The 12121-nt window shown below is 38.2% G+C and overlaps 1 protein-coding gene across 2 annotated transcripts in view; it reads left to right on the top strand.

The window, feature by feature from the left end:
* The window catches only part of LOC109542543 (dynamin-like 120 kDa protein, mitochondrial), a 45345-nt gene that overhangs the window by 9823 nt on the left and 23401 nt on the right, over positions 1–12121 (top strand). For both annotated transcript variants that reach the window (XM_048664581.1, XM_048664580.1), the window contains 3 exons: positions 146–244; positions 10107–10238; positions 10602–10747. In XM_048664581.1, coding sequence (XP_048520538.1) covers positions 146–244; positions 10107–10238; positions 10602–10747 — 377 coding nt within the window. The remainder of the gene's footprint in view (positions 1–145; positions 245–10106; positions 10239–10601; positions 10748–12121) is intronic.

The raw sequence follows: 12121 nt of genomic DNA, 5'->3' as shown, positions 1-12121 counted from the left end.
TTGATCCTCAACATTATTTGTGTTTAAAAATATAATGTCAATATTCATACTCTAGTAGGTTTACTATATACGACAATTTCGGGTAGGATTTAATTTCAAATTGAAATACTTTCATAATAACATGTATATTTTTTTATTTTCACAGACTCAAACAACAGACATGGCTGCAGATACAAGGGAAAGCATTAGGCAGATGACCCAAGCGTACATGAACAATCCCAATGCCATAATTTTATGTATTCAGGTAAATAATCTGAGGACTATATTTAAATGGCTTTTAGAGTATAGATTAGAGGAACTAGCATATTATACGAGGGTCGTTTGATAAGTCAGTGACTTTTTGATTGAAAGCTACTTTTTTCGGCCAAAGAACGTTTTATTTCTCAGCAGCTCCTTTTCTCTCAATACACTTAGTTTAGCGTATTTCCAATTTTTTATCCCGTCAAAAGAATACGTTTTCTTAAGGTCATAAAAATAGGCGTTTGTTTCAATGAGGACCTCTTTATTTGACCCAAATATCTTACCGCCCAGCCATTTCTTTAGGTTTGGAAACAGGAAATAGTCGCAGAGGGCTAAATCTGGAGAATAAGCTAGGTGGGGTAGCAGTTCGTAGACTAATTAACTAGATTTTTGCCATGGCGACTGCACACATGTGCACCCGTGTATTGTCCTTATAAAACAGCACTTCTTTTTCGCAAATGCGGCCGTTTCAAGTCAACATCGAATCTGTCCAAAAGACCAAAAGCTCTGAATAATATGCGCCAGGGATCGATTTACCCCTTTCAAGGTAATCGATGTGAATGACACCGCGTGTATTCCAAAAAAGTGTGGCCATCACCTTATTGGCCGGCATACCCATTTCGGCTTTCTTTGGTGCACGTTCACTTGAAGAAACCCACTGATTTGATTGTTCTTTGGTCTCCGGTGTGTTGTGATGGATCCACGTTTTACGAAACGGGGAACATCGCTAAACATTAGTTTTAAATGGTCACGCGGGCGCGCTTATGGCCGAGTGTGAGCAATCGAGGCACCCATCGTATGGATAGATTTTTTTATATCCAAATATTTATGTAAACTGTGATATATCTTCTGAGCTGAGATGCCTAAAGCCTTAGCCAGCCCACACAATTTTATTCTCCGATCGTCCAATATTGTTCCCTGGATTTTATCGACCATTTATGCGTTATTTGTGCTGGTACGACCAGAACGAAATTCAGTAAACCACTTCTCCTTCCGGTCCCATATGCATCCTGCACGTTGGGGATCTTCCGTACATTCCTCAAATTATTGTAAGTGTTGTCTTCTACCCGACGAAATATGATTGCCACATCTGGCACCCCCTTCCAATTCCTGATGTTCCATTCGGCCTTCCATCTTCCTCTTCCACTCTATACTCTCTCTCTATACCTGCTCTCCGCAGTACTTCTTCGCTTGTAATGTGTCCGGTGTATGAGATTTTAAATAATCTGCGGAGAGTCCACAGTCTCGAACGCTTCAATGCGATTGAGTGACCTTACTTTAATTGACCTTGTTTTAGCTCCGTACAATAGGATAGGCCACATATTTTGTCACTGGAGTTGGAGGTCCAGGGGCAATCATTGCTGTAGCAGGACAGCCTAAAGTCGTCGATACGCCGTTTTGGCCATGCCGATTTGAGTCTTAATTTCCTCSTCACAGTCCCACGCGCCGCTAACAGATCCGAGGTACCTTAGGTATGTCTTCTCTTGATCGATGCTTTCGCCCTCTACCCGGATCGTAACTTTACGGATTCCTCTACTGATCACCTTGGATTTCGTTTTGGAGACGGTGAAATGGTAATAGATATTGAAGATCTTCCAAAGTGGAGGCCAACACCTCCTCATGTAGTGGTATCGTCGGCGTATCTGATATTATTGATGGATCTTTCATTGACCTTTTYATACCCCCGGGTTCAATTTCGAGAACAATCTGAAATATTTTCTCGTCATAAATGTGAAAAGCATCGGAGGCAAATACAGCCCGGTCGCACTCCCTTGGTTACATCGAAAGCCTGTGTTGATACTGTGTCGTTTATCTTCACCTCGGCCTTCTGGTTCCAATATAGTTGTTTTATAATTTGAATATATTTCTCATCTATCCCGATTTATCGTAGTCTTTCTAGAAGTAAATCATGATTTTAGAAAGTGTTTTGGTAATCAATAAAACCGAGAAAGCCGTCCTCCTGTTGAGAATAGCACTTTTGTACCGGAAGCTTTACCGAGAACAAGGCGTTTCTTGCTTCTAGTCCCCTAATGAAATCGAACTGCGTCTTGCCACTCATTTCTTCACATCTGTTATGAATCCTACGGCGAATTATTCTGAGGAAAGTCTTAGGTGCATGGCTTATTAGGCTAATAAGTCTAAAGTCCTCACACTGTTTGAGGTATTTTTCTTAGGAATGAAAACAAAAGTCGCTATAAGTCAATCCTCCGGTAGTTTGTGGGAGTCATATACGAGGCGCGTTCATAAAGTAGGGGCCGTTTGGTCACAGAAAAAATATATTTGTAAGAACCAAATTTTATTGTCATAATTAGTTAGGTATAAACTTACTTTACTTCTCTATATAATCGCCGTTCACTTCTAAGCATTTTTCGTACCGCTGTACCATCTTCTTTAACCCATCTGCATAGAAGCTTGCCGCCTGAGAGTTGAACCAGTTGACAACGGCAAGGTTTTCCGTGACAATATTATAAACAGTAGTGCGTTCAAGCTGAGGAAATTTTCCAGCCAGGTTACTAATCGTCAATCGACGAGCAGATCGCAGTGCTTGGTCCACTTGTGAAATGATTTCATCGGTCTGGATACTGGGCGGGCCTGTCACTCCGGTCTTCGTCATGCACATTTGCTAGGCCATTTTTAAACCACGGCACCATTGTCTAACCTTTCCTCCACTCATAACTTTAGGTCCATAAACCTGGCATAACTCCCGATGAATTTCAGCAGCCGACGATCCTTTTACACATAAGAAACGAATCACAGAACGCACCTCACAGTTAGCGGGATCAACGATTTTCGCGCCCAGTGTTCTTTGCACTCACGGACAACACTACGACTTCAGAATCAAAACAAATGACGCTGTAGTTTCGCAACGAGTCAGTAAATGACTCTCCAGTAATAAAACTGTGCTCCGAAGCGCCAATATTTAAATATAAGCAAACGGCCCTTACTTGATGAACGCGCCTCGTACATACTCTGTTAAATAGATATGTTAAATGGTGTATATCCACTTGTTTTAGAACTTCAGAATACATGTTATGATGTCCTGGACTTTTACCGTTCGTCAACAGTCCTACCGCTTGCTCCACTTCGGACCTAATAATAGTTGGAACGCTTATTTGATTATGCAAGGTTACTGTTGTGTTCTTTAGTAAAACACTGGGTTCAGACTAAGCGTGTATCATACGTATTAAGACACTGAACGGAAGCTACAAAATATTCTACAGAACAACAACACTGTCACTTTTTTGACAAACCCTCTGATACTCTCTCAATCCGAATGTAGCAACCACACCACAGTTAACACGTTGTCTTCTCGGTTATCGTGAAAAAGGTAGTTGTTGAATATTTTAACCAGTCTGCTTAATTTCTTCCTGATTTACAATAAATCTTTCATATACATTTGTAAGTGATGTTAGCGGTTTATTCCTGTTAGTGCTTGTGATTTGATTTTTTTTATGGAAATTAAAGCTGTCATGGAGTGTGTTAAGATTTTCAGCATTTATTCACCTTAGCATTTTTTATTTTGTTTCTTATGATTCGGTTATAATCTTTATATCTATCAGTTTGTTTTTTTCACTAGTCGCCTTAGTTAGTTCCATTAAGTCTAATGTTTCTTCTGCCCTCAAGGGTTTTAAACTTGTTCTCTCATCAGGGCCAAGGACAATTTTTGTGGCCACATATATGTTGGTTTTAAGCCTTTTCCATATTTCTTCAGGATCGTCTTCGCAATCGGGATTGTTTGTCAGGCAGAGTTTTTGAAGTTCTGTTCTCATGGTTGCCCTTCTGCTTGATTCAGTTAGACTTCGTATGTTAAGTTTTGGCTGTATCTTCTTTCTGTTTAATAATTTCAGTCTGAAGTTAAACTTTGGGATGATGGAGCTGTGGTCCGAGACAATGTCCGCACCTTAATAGGATGCCTCATACTGTTCTGGTAACTCCCATTTATCAGTCTATTTGATTCCTCACTCTGTCTCCTGGTGATTTCCACGTGTAGACGTCGTGGATCAAGTTTGAAGCATGTATTTTTGACCGCGAGCTGATGTTCATGACTAAACTGAGTTAGCATATCTCCGCGCTCGTTTCGCTGCCCTAGACCGAAAGAGCCCACTATCTCTGGGATAGGTCCGTTTCTAGCCTCAACATTGAAGTCGCCGAGTACGACAGTTATTTCGTAGCTGTTCATAGAATTGCTCAGCCTCAACGTCCAGTCTTTCTTCTATAATTCTATCGGATTGTGCTATTACATTCTTAACACATCTATCCATTTGTTGACTCAGGATAAATCCTACTCTGTTCTTGTGGTTTGGATTGTTATTACAAAAAGAAATTGGTGTGTACACACTGGATGAAATTCAATCAAACAAAGGCCAAGCGCTTTCGACAATTACGCCATCATCAGGGCCACTGGCCTTGTTTTGCCTGATGATCTTGTGGAATTTTTATTTTTTTCTAAAAAAGCTCAAATGTTTTACTAACAGCTTTGTTTGAAAAAATGCGACAATGTTTGGCAATTGGGGATTCAAAAGGAGCTCTGTGTTCTTATACCACGAAAAAGTTTAGATATTTTTGCTTTTTTCGCTTTTTATTTTAGAAAACTTCAAATACATACTAATCTGCATTTCTTTCTTTACTATTCAGTTGAAAACTGCCTGGAAATAATGCAACCTTTGACAGTAAACTATATCAAAAGAGTCTGGTTTTAAGACGGTTTCCCTTTTCACTACGCTCCCTTCTATACGTATCAGCTCTTTCATCCGTCCAACRCAAATAAATTAAAGGGCGACAAGCCAGGATATYTGTCAGGCTGTGAAATTGGTTTCTTTCTGAAAATCTATTCGCCAGTGACAGTTTTATTTAAATACTAGCGTATTATTTAGCCAAATAATTTGTCTSGTTTAAACCAAACAAACCGAGYAATGTAGAGTATACAAAGAAATATTCAGACTATTTTTAAATGATACATTGATTCTCCAGTGGACGATTTTGCTGTTGGAAGCCGGAAATAAAGCTTCTGCTGTTGAAAGCAACCGAGCCCGCCTCGTAAAGTTATAGAATTGAAAATGTGTAGAAATGCAACTGGATCAAAAGAACCGCCCCCGCAAAAGAAAAATGGAGCCTATAGTCGCCTGTGGCATAAGGAAATCCTTCTTTCTTCCTTCGGGATGCAAATTTTAAAGCAGTCGAGGATATGAGTACACCGGGGCTCCTATCGTGTACCGGTTTTGTTTGTCTAAAAAGTGTCTCCTTTTTAGTTTCCATCTGTTTGTGTTAATGGCTCGTGGTAACAGGCCAAGACTAAGTGGGACACCCATTGGGATAAGCGAGCAATCAAATTCGGCCCTCATTATTTGCGCAATTAGTACTAGTATAAATAAGTTTACGATTTATCGAAGTACACAAGCTAATCGCACATGAATTTCCACGCTTGAATGCAAACAGAACCCACTGACATCTTTTATCATCATCATCAGAAATTATTCCATAAACGTTATGCTAATTTGCAATTCGGAGCAAACAATTTTGGGAATAGATGCGCATGCTCTACACATGATGCTGCCATTTTCAGAACATCTAATATTCGAAATCACCTTATGCACAACTATAATGCAGGCCACTAGGGATCTTACCTAATTGGTGATAGTGGCTATAGCGTAGAGCCTTGGTTGTTGACTCCTTTTTTGAGAACTGCACCAAATAGTCCTGAAGAACGTTTTAACACCATGCAAAAARGAAGTAGAAACGTAATTGAASGCACCAACKGMKTWYKGAAAAGAAGGTTTTACTGCTTGTCCAGACATAGAGTTATTAGATATCAYCCAAGCAAAGCAGCATATATTATTTATGCGTATGCAGTTCTGCATAATATGGCTTTAAAAGAGAAAGTATCATTAATTGGTGGAGATGAATACGAAGAAGAAGAAGATTATTGATTGAGAGTACCACTCCGGAAAATGTAGTCATTGTCAAGAGCTTCAAGATAAAGCACATATTGGGCACGGGTCGCATTTTGAGTTCTCCTGCGTTTCGATGTAAAGCTCATTCGAAAATGAATTTATAAAATATTTAGTTTTCTTATCCACCCTTGTAGTGATCGGCCCATAAGAAAATGCGGAAATATGGGTCAGAAGCAAATAGAAACAAAATGTTCCCCACAGAAATAGACTGTCTAAGAAGAAGTTGTAGGGTATCCAGAACAGAAATAATTTAAATTTAATTTATAAATTAATGAAAATTAACAACGTATTTAAATTTAGATATATATTAAAGAAAACTGGTTTAATAATAAGAACGGTAAATAAGTATAAAGACAGTCAAAATGAGTAATGTAGAAAATTAATTTTCAACTACAGTCGATAAACACACCCGATAAATAATTAGAGATGCAGGAGTGTACTATTAATATATGCACCAGAAGACAACAGACCGCAACGAGAATGTGCTGAATGATAACGGGGAACTAATGATAGACTTATGTACTTACAATGAATTGCGTATCAATAAGCGATCATAAACTTTTACACGGAAGAATTAAATTGAAAATAGGAATACCAAAACAACCAAGACCGGTGATAGGAACACAGCAACTCAAAATTGAGCTGCTATGGACCCTACGATAAAGTACCTATACAAAAATAGATTACAACAAAAAATCGAAGAAAACCCAATTTGAAATACTAACATCAATCCAGCTGGGGAAAGAGTCAAAAATATTGTCAAGAATATTATCAAGAATTCAGAAAGGGAGGCACTTTGAGAACGAACCATAAAAGTGAACTAAGTAATCAACCACAAGATACCATGGTTCCGCCCAGAAGTCAAGGAACGGTGCAAAGAAAAAAGAAAAGCCTACCTAAAATATTGTACTATGCGAGCGCCAGAATCATATAATGAATATAAGCAAGTTAGGAACAAAACTAAAGAATTAATGAGAGAAACAAAAAACGATCACTGGGAAATGTTCTCCAAACGCCTGGAATGTGATTTCTACAGGCTTCAAAAACAGATATGGCGATTCATAAGATCGCAGAGAAATTAGGTCAATGAACTGCTAGAACCAAACCCACATAAAAAAGGTAGAGTGGATCAGACATTTAACCGATCTGTATAAAACGACAAACACGGCAGACGAACCTACCACACCAGAAATAACTATTAACGAAGATGCCACGATCAATACATCCGACGTAGAAAACCCACTACAGAAACTAAGAAATAGAAAAAGCACCGGGCAAGACGGTATCCAAAACGAATTGCTCAAATACGGTGGGAAAAGACTAACAGAAGATTTAACAACTTTAATACAGAAAATTATCTATCAACACAAAATCCTAGATGAATGGCGAACCAGCACTACTGTGCTAATGTTCAAAAAAGGGGACAAGAGGATAGCATTAAATTATAGAGAAATAAACCTTTTAAGCACTGCTCTAAAACTAACAACTAAAGTAATTACGAACAAAATCAACAATCTTACATCGTTGGCGGATGAACAACAGGAATTCAAATCGGGAAGATCTTGCACATACACCGTGTTCGTATTAAGACAAATAGTCGATAAATCGATTGAATACAATATGCGTTTACATTTTGTTGATCTAACTAGAGCATTTGACCGTGTTCAGCTGAAAGACGTCCTGCATCGCCTTTACAACAGGCAAATCCCACACAATCTCATTAAAACCATAGAGAACATATATATAAATAATAAAATACGAGCGCAAATAGAAGGATACCTCACAGAACTAATACCAGCGGGTACCGGTATTCGTCAGGGAGACTCCCTGAGTCCTACTCTTTTCAATTTAATATTGGAAAAAATTGTTCTATGTGTTCTAGGGCTAAAGGGATAAAAAATGGGGGATGCGGAATTCAAAATAGTGTGTTATGCTGACGATACCGCTTTTATTGCAGAAAGTGAAAATGAGTTACAAATGTTATTACACTTATTCAACCTGACAGCCTAGTCTCTAAATATGGAAATATCACCGACCAAAACAAAGTGCTTAACAACATCAAAAATCCCTCTAAGATGCGAACTGGAACTTGACGGTAGAGTAATCGAGCAGAAAATGAAATTTAACTACCTTGGCGTGGAACTTTCCGGCTTTGGGGATATTAAGGCGGAGGTGAGAGATTAAATAACAAAAGCAATTAGAATAGCTGGCTGCCTGAATGCCATATGGTGCAAAAAGAGTATGGGAACGGACACTAAATCTAGGATATCTACAAAACCGTCGAGAGGCCGGTGATGACATATACCGCAGAAACCAGGCGAGATCAGCGAAAACCAAAAGGCTCCTAGAGACAGCTGAGATGAAAATAATTCGTAGAATCACCGGAAAGACTCTGCTGGATAGAGAGAGAGGCGAGGATATCAGAACAGCCTGTAATGTCAAGAACATCAATGAATGGGTAGCAAACAGGAAGAAGGAATGGAATGAGCACATAAGCAGAATGGACCACCGCAGGCTTATGAGAATCGCTCGCGACAACTCCCCATTGGGACGAAGAGACGTTGGGCGCCTCAGGAAACGATGGAGCGACAGCCTCACGCAAGTGAACGAGAATTGAACAGGCGATTAGGCTAAAATCAAGAAAGAAGAATAAGAAGAAACTATGCAGGAGAACACAGGAACACTGTGAACTATGAACACTATGAACAAGAACTGATGAACCTCGAATGATACTCCCACCCTCAGATTGCCCTCTGCAGGCAGCAGTTTTAATTGTTCCTAAAGTTCGTAAAACCTTTCTTGGAATATGACAACGCGTGCCCCTGGAATTCCGAGTTCTTTCAACGTGCAAGATCGCGGGAGACGAATATTTAAAAAAATGAGTTTAGTGTCGCCCTTTTGCAGAGTTATAGGTGTCATTATTTACGCACGTCTTACACCAATTTTTTTTAACTTTTTTTTTTGTTTGAGTCAATATTGCCCTCTACAGGTGGTGCTAATATTTCTTATCGTTCCAAACAGCTTTCTTAGAATATGACAACGCGTGCCCCCGAAATTGCATAATTTCACGGTGATGATATTTATGTTACTAAAGAATACACCGAATCTSTGTATGTGACTTTTATGCCTGCAGTGTCGCCTTTTTGTAGGATTCATTGGTTTCATTATTTACTCACGTCTCACCAATTTTTATTTATTTAGATTATTATTTTATATTGGTTCAATATGATTTGGTAGTTCTTGCAATGTAGACTGCGGTAGTTCCCGGCGGGAAAAACATAGCCAATGTGATTAAACAACTTTGTTTATTACATCGCATATTATTACTTCGAACAAACCCAAGAAACAAAGCCAAACAATTAAATAGTTCTTACTAACTGAAAGTAAATATATGGGTTTCAAAATTATATTTTTGAATTTTTGAATTGTAATCTTCTTTCTTCGGTTCTCTCTTCTTTTTATAAGCGTCAACAAAGTTATTCATGCTGCCTGAAACATTCTCAAGTACTTTCGTATGTCTTTATTTTGCTATACTTTCCTGATTTGTTGATTTTGGCTGCCACCATAATGATAAACAATACAATGTTGGTTATGTCAACTAACAGTTTATCATACTGGAGTTAGCTACAGTCTAAAATATTCCGCTGTACGCGGTCTCGCTCCGTCAGACGTTACAGTTCGATGGCGATTTCACTACAGCTGTAATTCCAAGTATACAGTGGACTTTAAATATACAGTATGTAAAAGTTACATCGATGTAAACGCGATTTACAGAATCGCACCATAAATGACGTAGCGTGCTCAAAATGTCACAGCAGTCTAGGAACAGAGACTGCGCGGGAAATTCAAAAAGTCACTGACTTATCAAACGACCGTCCTAACTCACGATTCTCCTAACTCAAGATATTTGTTTAGGATGGTTCTGTGGATGCAGAAAGAAGCAATGTAACTGATCTTGTTGCTAACTGTGATCCTAGTGGCAAACGAACAATTTTTGTTTTGACAAAAGTTGACATGGCAGAGGAAAATCTAGCTGATCCATCTAGGGTAAGGAACATATAAGTAGATCAATTGATATACTGTCCAGGTTGTTTCCAAAAACAATATTAAGTCTGTGATAAAAGCTTTGAACATAATCGAGAAGATTATTACTTTCGTTTTTCATATCTGATATTCCGAAATCAGCGAATTTAAGCACAATTAGGTTTACTTGAAATTGCACAAAGCGAAGAAGTAACACTTGTAAAATCGTTGTTATATTGGATAAATTAACCAATGCAGCTGTAATTTTAATTAGGGACCCTTCCGCCCTAAAGATAAAACAAATTAATTGTTTCTATTAAATAAACTTGCAGTGGACGATTGTAATATGTTCTAGGAACAAAGTATAAATGAGATTAATGTTTTCAGATTAGAAAAATTCTATCAGGAAAACTATTTCCCATGAAAGCTCTGGGTTATTTCGCTGTGGTCACTGGTAGGGGACGGAAAGATGATGCTATTCAGACCATTAAAGATTATGAAGAAAATTTCTTCAGAAATTCAAAGCTACTCAAGTAAGTTGTATTTGTTATTCTCTTTACATGTATGAGGTGTGGTATGATGTGCTGTTTTCGGCAAAAGATCAAAGCGGTTTTCTGGAAGCTTGTTTATATTAAGGATTTTAGATATCTAGTGACGAAATTTTTGAGTTTTTTATTTGTCGAAATTCCAATGTAGCGAATTGATCTAACACGACATGCATGCTATGTACTAATATCTCCAGTATGGAGGAGGTAACAAGTGCGTACACTGTCGCAATACTGTCGAGTTCGGGACATAATCAGCCCTGTGCTGTATCATAAATGCTATTTTTAACGGCCACACGTTATGGCAACTTAACAGTTCAGGATAACATTTTTCATAACGCAGCAACACAACCGAGGTGTGCTCTATCTCCGAGTTAACGTATGCGTTTACGACCCAGTTATCCATCAAACGTTAAAAAGGGAAAACAATATTGGATGCATAAAGTGAGATGCCTTTATACAAATAGTCTATTAGTTAGAGAGAGAGTTAACATCAAACCATCGAAGCTTCTAAAACATATGCACTACATGTGCACGTTTTGACCATTCGGCCCACCTACTACTCTACTTGTCTTTGTTTATGATTGGCATTCACTTTCAATTTCGTTCGTTATTGTTCTTGACCTATCTTCTCAAACGCTTTGAATGAAGCATGCACAGAAGAGGCAAAAAAAAACAACCCGCAAACAATTTGAAAATTTAGTAGAGTTTGTGGAGGACAATAAAGTTTATTTTCAAGAAAATTTACCAATTGTTCTAATAAAGCTAACTTTATAAGACCACCAAAAGACATATTTTTCTTTTAAATTAAAAACAAATTATAGCTAAAAGACAAAACTACGCTCTGATTAAACACAATTGTTTTATTTATTCCTCCGAGGTAAATTCGAGGGACGCACGTTAAGTTCGATAGCGGCATGTGATTTGATGCTGTTATTCTGAAGCGCTATTTCTTCATATAATGTTCGTCGATAGCGAGCGCCTGTTATAATATAAAGGTTTTACTGATACAACACCCCAGTTGGAGCCACATAACGTGTTAGACGGATAACATGTACGTTAAAGTTAACGTGAGTGATACAGCACAGGGCTGAATGTCTTTTAACCCATATGCAAAGGCGGTCCAATAAGTACTTGTTTTATTTCACTCCAAGAAATTACAATTTATTGAATGATAATAAGTATTTTTTGTGTTATTGTAAATAAGGTGTAGAAAAGGGTCTAGTGATACCCCCCCCTTTCAAAATTAATTCACACAATTAAAATTGGACTGCTGGTTGATCAATGCTCAGAAGTTGGCAATCGGTGGAGGTGGAGTTAAAATCTGGTTGGCAGATCGCCAGGATCATGTCGTTTTAATCT

The sequence above is a fragment of the Dendroctonus ponderosae genome, unplaced genomic scaffold (genome assembly GCF_020466585.1).
Source record: "Dendroctonus ponderosae isolate FM_Combo_2020 unplaced genomic scaffold, Dpon_F_20191213v2 Dpon_F_20191213_3, whole genome shotgun sequence".
Lineage (NCBI taxonomy): Eukaryota > Metazoa > Arthropoda > Insecta > Coleoptera > Curculionidae > Dendroctonus > Dendroctonus ponderosae.
The sequence above is the reverse complement of the archived record's forward strand: the minus strand, read 5'-3'. Positions and strand labels throughout refer to the sequence as shown.